Here is a 17,601-nt window from a genome sequence, read left to right as displayed (position 1 = left end):
AGAAGGCCTTTTGGCAGAAACCGGTATGCCTCAAATACACTTTTTTATGTATGTGTTATATGTATAATAAAAGCTGATCAGACTGCTGACTTGCAGTGATGGCTGGTTTTGTTTTTGATACTTTTTGGCCTTGCATCCTTGCCATACTTGCGGGAGTTTTCTTGTAGTATTTATGTTTTGTTCACTCGCGCTGTTAGCTGCTCTTTGGCGACATTCTTGATTCCGTGTATCCTTTATAGTTTCTGCTGATTTCTCTATTTATTTTCCTGCTGACCACAAGATGGATTTAATGGGTCTGCTGATGGGTTTGGTGTCAGACAAGGATGATATTCTTATTTTTGAGGAACTTGGACTTGGTACATCGTTCACAAATATATCAGGTACTAGTTCATCACAATCTCTTACATGAACATAAGCTTTCAAAAAGCTAATGGGGCTATAAAAAGGTTACATTCTAATGTTTGGCACTTGAAGCTATTGAAAGCTTATAAATCTAAAGGTTGTTGCCCTTGTGGTTTATGTGTATGTATAAAACCAATGGTTCGTGATACTGATGAAACTTTAATAAAGGACAGTCTTAAGGTCCAACACGTGGCATCTATGATGTTTGTTAAAACTTTTGCAGCTTTTTTTGAGAGACAAATCTCCAAATTTATGTTGAAGGGTACTAAGCTGTGAAACAGTAAAAGCTTTGCAAACACATACAAGTTCTAAAGATCAGTTTGGATTGTTGGTGTCTGGTTGACTACTTTGGAACAAGAATTACTAGAATGAAAGCTTAAGAAGTTCCAACGGGCTGCTAGAGATTATATCAATGGCAGACCGTTTTTCTATCAGAAATCTGTGAATTTTCAACAGGACAGAGCAGAACATGTTTGGGACCAGTGTCATACAAAGGAGAAAAGGAAGAGAAATAGGTCTATTTCAAAGCAGATGGGAAGTGTATTAGAGTCTTCATCAGAGGAATCCTCTTCTGCCATTGACACAGATGTGGAATTGTTTGCAGAATCTCCCTCAGCCAAAAAGGAGAATTCTTCTAACCCTTTGTATTCAGAAGTAGGGCTGGATATAAATGCTCTAAAAGTTGCAGCTACATTAAATGTTCTGTTATGTCTGATGGCTCCAAAATAGACACAGGTCTTATTGTACATAACATCTCCTCTGTCAGTTTGCTCGTGGCGGAACTGGATTTGCTGAATAAAGGACTTAACTTTGTGCCAACTTATTCTGTGTCTGAAGATATTTTTGTGAAAGATGTTATTTCATTTTGTAGGACATTGAATTTGTTATTGTATTTTGATAACAAAGATGCAATTGATAGAATGGAATTAAAATTTCTAAGCTTGACTTTTATCCTTCCTATGAATACATATATTGCAGTTTTAAATGGAGTTTACTTAAAGATATACATTTTAATTTTTCATATGATGTTAAAATGAATAATCTTTCTTTTATACAGAATAAAGCTCTGCATTCTTTGAAAAATAATAACATTGTGATCAATAATAGGTTCAAAGGTTCATACTAGGCTATCTGCCCTAAGGCATTTATAAGCCTAGCCAGAGTATGTTTGGCTTTCACCACCCATTTTAAATTAATTTTGCTATGCGCATTTTCGAGGTTAGTATACTGTGCCTCTGTCTAACAGTGACACAGAAGTGATACCTGGGGTAAACCTACGATCTCCCATCCACTCATCAAGATTCCTCTTGAAGAGAGTCAATGAGGGACTCTGCCTAACCTGGACTGGGATTTTATTCCAGAGTGAAGGGAGCCTCTGGGTTATGAATCTGTCCCTCCAGCATGTCCTATTTATTTCAGTGCTGAGGTTCAAGTCTCTCAAGCGCGTAGCTTGATGGGATTTGGATTTTCTGAGGTGCAGCATGTCCATTAATTCCGGGTTGGATATGGCTTTATACGTCAGGTACAGATCGCCTTTGAGCAGGTGGTATGCCACTGAGTAGAGCTGGAGTTTCTTTAACCGGGCAGCATATGGCATCTGTTTGAGCCCTTTGATCCTCTTGGTGAGGTACTTTTGGGGTCTTTCCAGTTGCTGCAGGTGTCTGGTAAGGTACATCCCAAAAGGGGCATTGTACTCAATTATGGGCCTGATGAGGGATGAGTAAAGAGGCATGGTGACCTCCCCTGATCTAGATGTGAATCCCTTCATGATTAGGTGGGCTATATAAAATGGTTTTCTAACCACTTTGGCCACGTGGTTGTCAAATGAGAGACTGCTATCAACTTGGGTCCCCAGGTCCCTAATTACTTCTTCTGTACTTAATGGATTACCACCTATGTGGTAATTTGTGGGCACTTTGTTTTTGCCAAAGGGGATGACTATACACTTTTTGGCATTTAGCTTGAGGCCATGGCTCTGGCACCAGTTGTCTGTTTCTATGAGGCCCTTTTGGAGGATGCTTGTGTCGGCTGGAGAGTCGATTATGGTGCCCAGTTTGCAGTCATCTGCAAGCTTGGTCAGCTACAGTCCTTCTGTGTTGGCTTGTACCTCCGAGAAATATATACCGAACAAGAGAGGTCCCAGGACTGAGCCTTGTGGGACGCCACTTGTAACTGGTTTGGAGTCTGACATGGCTCCAGCAATTCTAACCATGTGGGTTCTGTCCTTGAGCCAGTTTGCAACCCATCTAGTGACATAGGGGTTTATATTTAAGCTGGTGAGCTTATCTATAATGCCCAAGTGGGGTATTGTATCGAAGGCTTTTGCAAGGTCCAGGTAGGCTGTGTGGACCACCTTCCCCTTGTCAATGGCCTTGGTGACTGTTTCAAAGAAATCGACCAGGTTTAAGAGGCAGGATCTGCCCTTAACAAAGCCAAACTGGGTAGGATCCAGTCTCTGTAGGTCCCCAATATCTTTATTTATGAGGTCCATGATGATCCTTTCCATAGCTTTGCAGACCAAGCTAGTCAGGCTTATGGGGCGATAGTTTCCAGGATCCGTTGAGGCACCACCTTTGTGGAGAGGGACCACTGTTGCTGTACGCCACTCTTTGGGTACATATCCTGTAGTAAGGCTGAGACTGAACAGTAGTTTTATGTTTGGGTTTAGCTCTTCTTGGAGTTCATGAAGGATGCAGCCCGGGACACCGTCTGGTCCCATTGATGCTGTGTTTTTTGCTTTGGAGAGGCGGCTCTTACCTGAGCATCTGAGATGTCAGGGGCAGCACTCTGCTGGGATAGATATTTGCCCTTTTGGTGGGGAAGGGGGGGAGAAGTTTGCGCTGAACCTGTCAGCTAGGATGTTGGCAATGTCTGTGGGTTCGGTGTATTTTTTGTCATTTTGGACTAATTCTGAGCATATTTGGGAATTCCCACCCAGGTTCCTAACATAACTAAAGAAAGCCTTGTGGTTATCCTTAGTGTCCTGTGCAATTTTTCTCTTGAAGCTGGTCTTAGACGATTTTATGAGTGCCCGTAGTTTTTTGCTAATACTGATCAGAGATGCCTTCCCTTTTTGGGATTTTGCTCTATCATGTAGTAGCTTCCTCCTTCTATTGTATAGTTTGTTTATGGCTGGGGTCTACCAGACAGGACATCTGCCTTTGGAGGATTGGGTCTTGGTTTTATTTGGGATTGCATGATCCATGCATTCCTGAAGGTGTTCATAGAATGCATTTATAAAGGATTCTGTGGTCTGGGCCGTATTTTCCACAGGCCCGGGGGCTTTGAAGGATTCCATCTCAGTTTTGAGAAGTGTGAAATTTGCTGTAGAGAAGTTTTTCACTGTGGTTTTCTGGGCAGGGGGTGAGGTCGGGATGTGAATATCCAGTGAGATTAGTTTATGGTCTAATCTTACCAGTGAGGGATACACTTCTGGTCTGGAGCATAGAGTCTCCATGTTGGTGATGATCAGGTCCAGTATGTTTTCTCCTCTTGTGGGAGTGGTAACAAGTTGTTCCATAGCATTTGAGTTTATAAATTCTAGGAACCTTTGGGCTAGGGTGTTGGAGCTAGAGTAATGCTCCCAGCCTATGTTTGGGTAGTTGAAGTCCCCCAATATAATGGTGTTTGGAGAGACCTTCATATTTTCCAGTGTTCTCAGGAAGGTCGAGTGGGATTCCTGGGTTTGGGAGGGTGGTCTGTAGCAGGCTATAAACTGGAAGGCAGTTTTACCCACTGTTAGCTGCACATGGATAGTCTCTGATGCTTCATGCTGTGCCACCAACCTGGAGGTGTGGGTATCTTTGATGAATATTGATACTCCCCCTCCTTTTGTGGTTCGGTCCAAGTTTTGGGGCCGAAAAGCATGGTATGAGGTATAACCTGGTAGTGCTGGGGTGCTCTTGGGAGCCTTGAACCAGGTTTCTGTTACTGCACAGATATCAATGTTCTCCATGCTAAGGAGAGTTTCGAGTGCATGCATCTTGAGGTTTAGACTTCTGGCATTGAGTAGCATTACTCTTAGTTTCTTATCCCTTGTGATACCTATGGAGGTGGGTTTGCCTTTTGAGCCTTGCCTAAAAAAGACACTATGGGGGTGGCAAGAGCCTTTGCCAATATCTGAAAGCCCAGGGGTGACAGGTGCAAGCCGTCCCTAGCAAAGCATCGTGGCTTGTCGATCATGTCATCCCAGACAGACAGGCATTGGATCCCCTTTGAATGACACCAACACTTAAGCCAATTGTTGAAATTGATCATCTTGTCTTCATATCGTGGCATCATTCTTGGTGAGGGTAAGATGCTACTCAAGGTCAGGGTCATACCGGCCTGGGCTACATGCTCAGAGAACTCCTCTATGTCTCTTTTCATGTAGTCCAGGGAGGTACGTCTTAGGTCATTCACACCAGCATGGACAATGACTGAGTCATATTTGTACTTGCCTTGGCGTGACCTGAGTGCTTGTGTTATGTGGCGGATCCTAGCGCCCGACAGGCAGCTCACCGTGACCTTCTCCTTGTTCAGCCTGGTGAGCGGACGCCAGTGTGCCTAACGATAGAGTCACCTATTACAAGTGTATCAGGTGTGTTGTTTAGCCTTAAGGGCTGTGACTGTTCAGCACACTGGCTTTGTGAGCTATGTGTTGCACATGTTTTGTTTTGGGGTAGCAGTTGCTTGGGTGTCTGCTTTGGAGGTCTCTGCTGCTTAGGCAGATTTTTATTTAGAGCCTCGAGTATGTTTTGTGTGTTTATGTGTTTGGTTTGCTGTCGTGGTAGGTCTATGTGAGACTGGAATTGTAGTGAGTGTGGTTTCCTTCTCCTCCTGACTGGTTACGCCAGTACTGAGTTGAGAGAGCTTAGCCTCCAGTTTGGCTATATGGTTGCATCTCTCACATGTGTTGGAATTTGTTGGGAGGAGGAGAGGGTTGTCTGTGTACATGAGGCAGTTGTAACATTGCCTCAAGATTCCCAGATTCACCAGCTGGACCTGAGAGGAGATTGACAATTGACCTTTGGACATGCTAGAATAGTATTGAGAATTCCTTTATAATTGAAAAAAAGGGCCAATGGGGAACAAAGTACTCAAAGGGAGTTTGTGGGGGTGTAGTGCTTTTAATTTTTTAGTGTTGACTTTTATATAATTGCTTTAGTGAGCAAGTGCCAGGCTTTAGAGTGGGAATAGGGTGTTTATTATGAGAACTAGATCAGTTCTAAGGGAAAAAGTGAAGAGCAGACTTTGTGGAGCCGAGAATGGTTTAAACCCAATTAAGCGGCACTGCCAGATGCTGCGCTATGCACAAAATCGTGCAAAGCCACGCTAAAGCAGGTTTTATACAGGGGGACTTGAAAGAGCTAGAAATTGGCCCAAAACAGCCAATAGACTACCAGATTTTTGTGCTGGGAACACTCCTCCAGGGATAGATAGGCTGCTCCAAGCTCCCCACTGCCACTGGTGAACAAAGAAGCCTCCCTTTATCCAAGAAAGGAAATGGGCAACACAGGAACTTTCCAAAAGTCCAGAATACAGCAAAGCCTGTATTTGGACTACTCTAGGTCAGGAAAGACGGGAAACAAGGAATTTTTTTTTTTTTGCAACAAACAGCAGGAAAATGCAATAAATATGTAACACAGGCTAGCGCACTTGAGTGTGTAGCCACAACAGGTAAATGCAACAAACAGGACAAACTTTAAAAGTGCAGGTGCAAATACAACTTTAAACAGTTTAAAACAGTTCAAGAAGCAGAAATACTTGCAGTTTAGCTAGATCGGACAGTCACCCAGGTAGTAGCAGGAAAACAAACACTTTTATCAGGTTAGCAGTCACTCTTTTAGCCTCTCTGCTGCTAGCACCACTCTGCAGGACCACAAGGAGCTTGGCTGAGTAGTAACAAGCGCAAAAACAGCGCCAAAGTGGGTTTTATACAGGGGACTTGAAAGAGCTAGAAATTGGCCCAAAATGGCCAATAGACTACCAGATTCTTGTGCTGGGAACACTCCTCCAGGGATAGATAGGCTGCACCAAGCTCCCCACTGCCACTGGTGAACAAAGACACCTCCCTTTATCCAAGAAAGGAAATGGGCAACACAGGAACTTTCCAAAAGTCCAGAATACAGCAAAGCCTGTATTTGGACTACTCTAGGTCAGGAAAGATGGGAAACAAGGATATTTTTTTTTTTTTTTTTTTTTTTTTTTTAATGCTGATAAGGGTGGGGCTGTTGTTGTATGGGATTGGTCCCTTTATCTGCAAGAAGCTTACAACCAACTATTGGATAACCAATTTTATCAGAAAATGGTTTTGGACCCCACCTTAAGAATGATATAGATGCCTTTTTGCTATACGCTTTAGATGTGTATATTATTTCTAAGAATGTGGTGTATCACCTTATGGTGCATGATCCTTCCCCACGGTATTTTTGTTACCTAAGATACATAAAAAAATCAACTTGTCCCCCAGGTGGGCCTATATGATATGTTGTGATTGGTGTCTTTTTAAAATGTGGGAGGGTTTATTTATTCATTATGTGTATATAATTGGTATGTGGCACAGTTATATTTTTAATATGGCACTGAAAAAGGCCTTTTGGCTGAAAATGGTATGCCTCAAATGCATTTTTTATGTGCGTGTATTATATGTATAAATAAAGCTGATCAGACTGCTGATGTGGAGTGCTGGCAATTTTTACTTCTGAAGATGTAGTTATTCAAAGGTTAATATTAATGTGTAAAGCTGTACAAAGTGGTGAACAGCATTCTGACACAAGAATGCTTCAAGTACTGGCTCATTCAGTTGAGAAGTGGTCTAAGCAGAAATAGTTACTGAGGTTAGGTATTCACAGCTCTAAAAGGAAGAGATGGCATAGTGGTTATAGACTGAATTTGGCAGAGAAGAAGGAGAGTAACATCTATGTGGGAAGTTTGTAGTCAGTCTAAAGGGAATTGATTACTTGCAATAGGGCTGGAATGTGTAAAGAAGTGAACTAACTTAATTAAATCAAAATCTTATAGCATCTGGGAAATCTGCAAGGGATTGAGGCCCAGAAAAATGAGGCTAATACCTGAAAACAAGATAAAACTGGGATAAGAAGCAGAGCTTCAGCTGATTCAGTTGTTTAGTATTAAAGAGTAAAGTGAAAATTAGCAAAGTGGGAGAAGATAGTCAAGGGCCAGAAATAGATTACTATGCCCACAAAGGAAAGTTAAGTCAGGACCCCATCTACACTACATTCTGCTGAAAAGAAGATTCATGGAAGAAGAGAGTAAATGCTTAAATAGTATGGCAGACCCAGCAACAGTTATTCCCGAGTCTGTCACATCTTTAAATGGGATATCTTCTAGTAAAAGCATTGAGAATGGAAATTTATATTTTAGCCTTATCTCAGCAAAAGCTAGAATATCAAGTTTAATACCAGTGATAAAGATGTTAGTTGTCTAAGCTTATTGTGAATGACTCCAGGATAATGATGTTAGATGTTTATACCTAATTTGGAAAATGAATTCAAGGAGGAAGAGGAGGAGGAAAAGTTTGAGCTTGGCAGAATTTGATGATTTGAATTGCAATGATCCTGGGTACTTCTTTAAATCTCTTGCAAAATACTGATGCTTAGAAACTAAAGATGTGTAGTGGTAAGGGAAAGTGCGACTATGAATGAAGATACAGAAGCATAGGAGGTCTGTGACTACTACTGTTGGTACAGAAAGTTACGTTTTTATGGCAAGGACACAGAAGGAGTTAGTGGAGATATTGAGAGTGGTAAAAAGTTGGGTTACCAGCAGGAAAGAGTGCAAAGATTCTGATTAAACTTGCTGGAAAGACAAACGGGGAAGTAGAGCTTGGAACAAGACAGGAGCTAGAAAAATATTACAGGAAAATGTATTGTTATGGAAACTGGAAAGTCTACTGATTACAATGAATGTGCTGGAGTTAGGGGAATACTTGGAATTTGAATGGAGTTAAATTGATAAAGCAAGGCTAGTAGCAGTTTGGAAAGGACTATGGGAGAAGTGAAGTGTAAAGATGAACTAGAAGGAGAGAGGAAGGGCTGGAATATGGCTGAGATGAGATTAAGGGAATGAATGATTCGGTGCATTGGTAACCAGTAAAACTGGTTATGTTTCAATATATTCTGTGAGCAAGCTTCACATGAGTTGGGTGGAGAGATTTGGCATGAAACCAATAAAACACTTTGGGGTACCCACTGTCCAGAAGGCATTATCAATAGATTGCAGGTAGCAAATTGTTACATGAGATTATGAAGTTAATAGCAGTTCAGCTCAAGACAATATTAGGCAGACCAGATTAGCAAAAGAGAAAGATGTCTTTGCCGGCAAATCAAATAAAATGTTCAGAGGTGTTACGTGAGCTCTACGGCACATTTAAACAATAATAATAATCAGAATTAACTATTTATTCATGCCAGCGTGAAATTCGATTAGCTATACAGGTATTTAGCTAATTGGATCAAGTACAACAGGACACCAGTATGTTAAAAGGGTAAAATATTGCTAACAAATGCAAAACTTCACTTAATACGCAGTGCAAAGGCAAGGTGACCTTAGCCATGGAGCAAACACAGTTGTATATTGAAGAACAAATGCCCCTGCAGCAAAACTCTGAGGGTGGGACAAGTTTGATTTGTCTACTATTTGCTAGGAAGTGCACCACTAAATCAGAAAGAAGTAGCTTCAGGGGGACTGTGAAGCTAACATCTAAATACAGAAAAATGCTTAGTGCCACAGAGGTGGGAGTAGGCACCATTACAAAAAAAGTTGTGGGTAGCACGCTGGTTAGCAGGTGACTGTCCTCTCTTACAAGAGGACTTGAGGAAGTAAATGCAATTATTCCACGATGTCACCAAAGATCAGTTTCCTCTCTTAGTGAAGACTGTAACCTGCACAGTAGAATGGAGTTAAGTGAAGCAGGAGATGAGTCTTCCCTCTCATTGAAAACTGAGAAACACAAGCAGTACAGTACACATTCACAAAGGCAAGCAGTCATAATGATAGTCATTGTATAAGTGCTCAGATGTTATCTCACCACTTTGTGACTTCTCAAACACAAAGTCGGGTACACTGTATAGGTGAAACACAACCATTTGTCTAATACAAAATGTGAGCTGTACGTTTTAACAAAAACTTTGAAATGATTATGGACAGAATGGTGTTAACTGAAACAGAAAAGCAGGGTAATGAAAACTTCTTGACTACGATTCATAAATTTGCCTTGGAGGTAGAAAACGTCCATAGTACTGCAAAATGCACAGTACTCAACATTTAGCAATAGTAGAGTTGACAGAGCTAGACATGGAGGTGTCTCACAACAAAGCCTGAAATAAGAGCTGAGAAACAATAAAAACAGCAGGACTACAGTGGCTGTCTAATTTATCTGGGTAAAATTATTATCTCAGGAGGATATTTTATATATCAGGATAGTACTGTAATAAACTATAATGAACTCTTGTTTTTTTTTCTTTCTTCTTTTGAAATTCCCTTCTTGGTTAGACAACATTCAAGAAGGATAGCACAGCTTAAAAGCAACAAAGGATGGGAGGGAAAGTGTAAAGACAGACTTCACAAAGTAATGTAAAAATGCACAGACAGATAAAATGCAGAAAAGGCTAATTTAGTTATAGATGGTTAAGCAAATGAATTTTAGGTTGCAACATTTTTGATAAGTACTAGAATTCTACAAAAGAACAAGCATATGGTTGGTAGTGCATACAGTTCTGAAACATCTGTAAGTAAAAAAAGTAATAAATACATACCTAGGTGATGATAAATCTGTAAGTAGACAGTAAACCCAAATGTTTAGTACAGTTGTGTATACTTACCATAAATGCAGATTTTTAAGTGTATTCACTGTTATAGAAATAACACCTGAAATGTCCTAAAGTGAAAAGCCCTTGACTAGTCTGAATACCAGAGATGTTGTCCCTTCCCCAGGCCCAGTGGATACCCTCCTTTCCAATGCTGGCCATTGTCTGGCACCATTGCTTCAGTTCTTTCTTGCAGTCAGAGCCCGAGACATCCTTTGTCCAGTATGTTAGTCAGTCCAATGCCAGGGAAAGCTAAGTACCCTAATGAGGAATTTCTATTCATAATAGCATATTTTAATTACTACCAGATGTTTCTTAAGAATAATGTGTGTTTTGAATGTGGAAAGTAAATCCATTACCAGGACTTCTACTGTTTTCTCTTATTTTGCTTGGACCCAGAGCATGATGTGCCCAGTTGTCCCCAGTGTGCGTACTTTAGAATCTAGAACTATTAAGCACAGGGATGAGTCCCTTCAGGAAAATTTTAGAGAAAGAAAAGGAGAGTAGGAGGCGTCCACATGTCGTGGTACCTTCTGGCCCTGCTGTTGATCTCCCTTCCAAGAGGAAGGAGAAGCATCTAAAGGTAGTAAGGGAGCAAGACAATAGTAAGTCTATATCTCACAGTCTGCTGTGGCTTGAGATTGTCAAAGGAGTACAGTCACCTTTGTAGCTCCCTTAGACAAGTGAGTGTATGGCCAAAGCCGCTGGTAAGATCCAATTGGAGGCTATCATGTGGTCAGTCTCTCAAAAGTCTGCTCAAGCAGGGTTCGCTAGGGATTTTCTTGGGTCCAAAGCTGCTAAGGAGGCATTAGCTCCTGACTCCCATTCAAGATCTTTGGAAGAGTAGGGTAGAAACAGCAAAGAGGGGATCTCAGCAGACTGGATGCAGGCTGTGGCTACTCACCCACATCCTGCACTGACAACATGCTCAGGATCAGGCCCAAGGCCAAACACAAGAAGATTCTGTAGGCTTGCACCAGCTTAGGTCTCTTGAGCCTCAGTCCCCTCACACTGTCAGGGAATTTCTTCATGTTCCTGAGAACAAACCTCTGGCAATTCTTCTAGTCCTTGAGGTAGTGAATGATCATTTAGTACACAGTGCTGGAGCCTGACTCCCAGATAGGCATGCAATTACAATGGTTAAAAGACGACATTCTTTCTTGGTCATGTCAAGAACCAAGCAGTACACATTGCTATAAAATTTGAAATTAAAATGAAAAACTACTGAAACACTACTGGTAAAACCAAAATATCACTCAACACACAGACAAAGGAAAAACATTATCTACGTGGACAAAGAGGCATTACCAGTCATTAAAATTCTATGTTTATGTGACACTGATGGACATAAAGAATATCTTTCTAACATCTCATCTGACGGCTGTCACTGTGACGAAAGATTGATTTATTTTTGTTCTTGTGTGCCGTGCTTCTTTATAAGCAGAATACAATAGCTATAGCTGCATCTGCAGGATTAATGTTCAGGCTTGTTTAGTATTCTAATCTAAAGCAAGTGAAGGGAACCTATTGAATAATCTATGTGTTTCAAACACTGCTAGTGTGGTCTTGGTTTGAATGAACAACCAGCTAGTAAAAGGCAACTTAGGAATCTACCAAGCTAATATATTATACAGGTCTTTCAAGTGAATAAAAAGGATTCTGTTGGCACTATCAACAGAGTCTCTTGCTATGTTGTGTGTATACAAAGACCTCCCTTGATCCTTTTTGTCTTTGTATTTAAGATTTAGTAACCCTGATAACACCTGCCAGTGTTCAAATTATCAATTTTCTGTAAAACAGTTGATTCCTCATTCTGAGCCAACAATTTCAAATCAAGCACTTTTCAAATTAAACTACATAAACTTTTCAGGCTTCTTTGTTTTTTTAATGCATGCCTCAAAAGTTAGGTATGAAAAGGAACTGAAAAATTAGAACTCCAATACACATTATATTGGCATAAATTGTTTACTAGATAACATTGTCTCCAAGAAAAACAGGGATGCTGACAGGAAAAAAAAGGTAAAAACCCATGCAGTCTCTTACCAGTATGAGAACAGTGACATTGGTAGGAGCTCCTATCTTCTCAATGATGACTCGTATAACGGATGTGCTTGTTTCATTCACTACAAACTCTGTCTGTCCAGAAAATCTGACCTCAGTTTCTCCAGTTGTAAAATAGATGAAAAATGCTAGAAGAAGCTGGGCCAGTGAAGAAACAGATGGCATCCCTGAAACAGCAAAGGAATATAAAGTTATTCATGGAAACCATGCCTGTATATCTTACACCCGAAGAAGCCTTGAGGTGAAAGTGTTTTAACACTTGTATTTTGTTGCTTTCTTTGTGGATTCTTCATTATTAAAGACTGTCTTTTAGCAAAACTGTTCATGGCTCCAGCAATTAATACTTTGTTTATCATTGGATTTAGTTTTGTTGCTGCTGGATTTGTCACCAGTACCTAGTTTTTCTGTTTCTTTACACCTTAAATGATGAAGGGAAATTACAAAGCAACCTGGTAGTCAGTGATGTACTACTACTAATAATAGTGTTATGTTCATGCAATGCAGAAAAAGCATTCTGAGTCATATGAAATAAATTACACATTTGTTTATCTCTCTGATCTTCATAATAAAAAAGAGACCCTCAGGATGAGAGAGGGTATCACCATACACTCCTAGAGTCTCTCCACATATTAAAAACAAGGGTGTCACAAAGGTGGAAGTAAAAGTACAGGGATTTATGTCAAACCATTGAAGGAAGTTTCAATAAATGCAAATAAACTGAAACCAGTTCACTGAAATCGCCTTCAACAAATATCGGAATAATGTTTTTAAAGGGGGCAAATCGGCCTGCACCCCCTCTGTGGGGGACACCTCCCACACACCTCAGAATCATATATACCAACTCTAAGGTTACACAACAGTGAAGAAAAAGTAATGTCCACTTTTGAAGGCAGTTTTAGTAAACTGGTTTTGGTTTCTTTGTGTTCACTGAAATCACATTCATCAGATTGACAGTGAGCTTACCATAACAGTAGATGGTTGAATGATCACTGTTGTAGTAGCCTTAGCTTAATGGGTTATATCTTAGGATCATAGGATCATAGCAGGTTACTAGGCTAATGGCCCTAGGGCTCTTACAAGCCTAGCCAAGTACAACCCCTGTCCCCAAGAATATCAAGGTATTAAGCGCAACTATGTCAATAACTACTACCCCTGTACAAAAGGGACACAGATGAAACTCCCAGGGTGAATTTGCATTTACCAAACAATCATCCAAATTATGCTTAAATAGGGTCAGCAAGTGGATCTGCTTCACCTGAATTGGAAGTTTGTTCCAGAGGAGAGGTAACCTCTGTGAGGCATATATGGCTCTCCAGCAAGTCCTGTTGAAGTCACATATTAGTTTGAGTTCCCTAGGGCAAGTGCGTCTTATACCATTTGATTTGTAAATGTGCAGAATTTCCATTAGAGCAGGATCTGAGATTGCTTTATATGCAAGGCAGAGGATGCAGATGAGTAGTCTGTAAGTCTGAAGAGTCTCTCGTGAGTGACTGCTTTGGAGCTGGGAGGGAGAAGAGGAGACCTGGATTTAAAAATATCTGTTGTCTCCACCAAAAATTTCTATTCTGACAAACCCCAGCACTGGAATTTGAAAAGATAATGGGTGTTGATGCTGCAAGCAAAGATATTTCAGATAAACATTGTATCAATGTAATTGTAATCAACAGTTTTAAGTAGTAGAATACCTTTTGCTAGGTTCTTTGTAAATATGATTTGTTGCAGATTTAAGTTTTTTTATGTATTTTAATGGATTTCATGTTACTTTAAGATTTTAAAGTGTCCATGATTACTAAATTAACTTGCCAATTTAAACCCGTAATGAATTAGGAGAGTTGTCTGATGAAGTTCATCCCTATTTGGTGAAAAAAAGCACTAACAATAAACTTGGAAGAGAAGGATAACGTGGTGTGGCATCTTTTTTCCTTGGTTAGAAAGATAATATAATAGTAGTTCTTGCATTAGTATGAATTTTCTGAAGGGTATGAAATCTGAAACTCAAATGCCTGTCATTATTTTCTAACTTCAGTCTTAATGATTTACTACTAATTTGCCAGAAAACCACAATTTTTATGAAAAACGGACCAAAAATGTGATGCAAAAATATAAAATAGCGCATAATACAGGTGGGAACCTGTCAAAGAAGGGATACTTTTTATATTAGTACTGTTAAGCTGAGCAGCTGACAAAATAAGAGAATCTATATGCATTTCTGAAATAAAAGTAATCTAAAACTCTGATCATTACAATTATTTATTAATTGTAAACCCTCCATGTTTTCTTCCAAAATTGCCATTTTATGGAGGGATTATTAGGGGAGAGCAAGATTTTGATCCAAAATCAGGGACATTTGACAGGTTTGGATATACCTGATTCTATGAAGTGATTTATTTGTGCGTACCTCTCAACCTCTCAATACAGGAAATCTGGACAAGGCCAAATATACTGGGGGAACAAACAAACAGTACTAAAAATTGCTCTTGTATGAACTTAGACAGTTGATAGAATAACAGGTCTTGCTTTAGCATGCATTTTTCTGAAGTGTATGAAGTCTGAAAATCAATGTCTGTCGTTATTTAATGACTTCATTCCTAAATGATTTGCTATAAAACTACACATTTTATGAAGAACAAACCAAAAATAAGAAGCAAAAATCTATTCATTTTGCTAAAATCTGGACAGCTGAGAGGTATACTTCAGCCGTGGCTGTCTTTGAGTTTACCGCCCTTCCCCCTCACAAAATCATGGTCAAATGGGGCCTCCCCCCTGCAGCCATTCCAATGTCCATTGCTTGGCTATTTCACCCAATTTGCCATAAACACTGTAATATGCATACTGCTTTATTTCTACAATGATTTGGATTTCATTTAAAAGTTTTATTCTACATTTTACAGCACAAACACTAATAGACATCTGCTAAACAAAGCAATGCAGTCTCACAATGAAAATAGATATAGCATTAAAACTTCTCTGCCCTCGAAACTCACATTCATTGAAATAGCATTGAAACCCACAGTCAAAGAAAATACATCTGGCCAGTGGCAGATAAAGATTAACTTTGGGCTGTTTTCAAATCATAGGCCCCTTGCACATGAAACATACATGTGTTCTTTGATACACCTGATTGTATTAAATTATATTCCTTGTATAGTACAGTACAGTTGTTAGAGGGTGTTTTATATGTATTGTTTTGAACATTTTACCAGTAAACACTAAAACAAAATGCATGGACCAATAATGACAAAACTGCCCAATTCAGAACATTTCCATCATAAAAGTCTACTTAAACTTCTACAATCCACCAGTATCAGTAAATATGTACAATTTATGCAGAAGTAAAAGTCATCTAAATAATGCCACATTAAAGAGATCTGTAACTAATGAAGAGGTTGCTGCTAGCAAACAACTTTATATTTCATTGTTTCATCTACAAATAAAGTGCCTGTTGCCCTTGAGGAATAAATTGACTATGTTACATTAAAAAATGATAAGCTAATAATATTGCAATAGAGAATGGATGGCAAACTGATAACAGGTTCATAGTGGCTAGGAATCTCTGCCAAAGAGGACATTCTCAGGACTGTAGCATCCACCCCCTTTAAAAGTACAACACAGTACAGTATCAGCAATGCATCTACATACTGTGATAGTAGAACCCATAGCCTTCTGCATCAAAAGCAAGTATTCCACCTGTTATGCTATTAACAATACAAGCAGATTCAGCATACACAGCACTAAACTATTCTTCCCCCTGAAGCTCTGAGCTCCTTGTAAAATCCACTCGACACTCAACTGCATTTCTCAACTTTGCAGCACAAGAAATTTGGAAAAAGCCAAAATTTATTGGGGGGAGACAAAAGCCCCAAAACAGGGACACAATTTAAACAGTGCTTGCATAATTCCACAAATTCAAATAGAAAAACCTGCTCCCACTGGATAAATGCCTCAATACCAAAAACGAAAATCAAGTAAACCAAAAGGAAAGGTATGAGGCAAACAATGGCACTTCTGTAATAAGACAAAACAAATCTTTAATAAATCAAACAAAAATAACACTAAAAACATGAGCGCTTTCGCAGTGTGACCCACTGCTTCTTCAGACGTATACACTAACACTCTCAAGCCATCCTTTTATATATTTCAATTATACTCAACAAATTGATTAATAAGTGGATTGTTACCTCCCTTAAGGGTATATGCCACATTTTGTTAAAACATCATCATCATCCAATAAAAGAATTCATTCAATTTTAAAAATACATACAAATTAAATAAATAATTAATTATATCATTAAAATAGTTAGAATACTGTAATAAAATTTTAAAAAAGCATACAGAAATTTTTAGAAAAAAATGCTATAGAAACACCTACCTGCATAGAACTAGTATGCACCCACAACATATATTTGATAATGTTGTGAGAGGTCAAGCAATGAGAACACCAATATTGTGTATGGGAGGGTAATTTTGAAGATGAAATGAAACTTCTAGAGCAAAATTTTATAATAGAGGTTATTATGAAACTGGAGTTAAGGGGTTATTAAATCAGGTCAGAGAGAGTAGACCTACTGTGGCTCAACCATATTTTTCTCATGGGACAGAAACACCCTCGGTAACAAATAGGAAGCATAGGAGAAGTAAGGAGGTTTGTAGAATGCCAGTGAAGTATTTTTGTAATGTACAGCTAGCCATTCACATTTACAAAAGGTTTTGTCTGATACTGGCAGCAGATGAGGGAATTAAGAAAGTAGTAGGAGCACAACCTCATTTTATATATATAAAAATATGACCAATATAAAAAGAATGTTATGTTATCCTAACCAAAGGAACAAATAGAGTTTAGGACTTAAACCTTGCAATAAGTGCAATTTCTGCCAGTATACAGAAGTGTCAAATCAATTTATACATCCTGATTTATAAAAGACCTTTTGGTTTAAAGCCGAAGGTACATGTAACACAGAACATTTAGTCTATTTGGCCTACTGTCAAATTTTTAAGGCTTACTATGTTGGTAAAACAGACAGAATGTTCAAATACAGAATAAGAGTACACATAAGACATACATAAACAGGTCCCAACTGATGCTCTAGCAAGACATGTTATGAATACCTCTAACCTACACACTTTTAAATTTTACATAATAGAAAATACTAGGATAAGCAACAGATTAGGGGACGTTAGAAACAGGACTGAGGTTAATGAAACCAAATGGATACTGAGATTGACAGCAGATGTAGGAAAAGGACTAAATGATAAAGTCCCCACGAAACCAGTCTTGAAAGCTAGACCCCCGAAGTAATAATTATGATGTTAATTATGATGTAGTTATTAT

The 17,601-nt window shown here is 39.2% G+C and overlaps 1 protein-coding gene across 1 annotated transcript in view; it reads right to left on the bottom strand.

Moving 5' to 3' along the window:
- Positions 1–12,437, bottom strand: part of ADGRV1 (adhesion G protein-coupled receptor V1) — a 3,979,741-nt gene extending 3,967,304 nt beyond the window's left edge. The window contains exon 1 of the mRNA XM_044064182.1: positions 12,255–12,437. Within this exon, the coding sequence (XP_043920117.1) occupies positions 12,255–12,437 (183 nt within the window). The remainder of the gene's footprint in view (positions 1–12,254) is intronic.
- Between the last annotated feature and the right edge of the window lie 5,164 nt (positions 12,438–17,601).

This window comes from Protopterus annectens, chromosome 2.part2 (genome assembly GCF_019279795.1).
Source record: "Protopterus annectens isolate FY-2018-M chromosome 2.part2, PAN1.0, whole genome shotgun sequence".
NCBI classification, from domain to species: domain Eukaryota; kingdom Metazoa; phylum Chordata; order Ceratodontiformes; family Protopteridae; genus Protopterus; species Protopterus annectens.
Note: the sequence above shows the minus strand (reverse complement) of the source record. Positions and strands in the feature narration are given on the sequence as shown.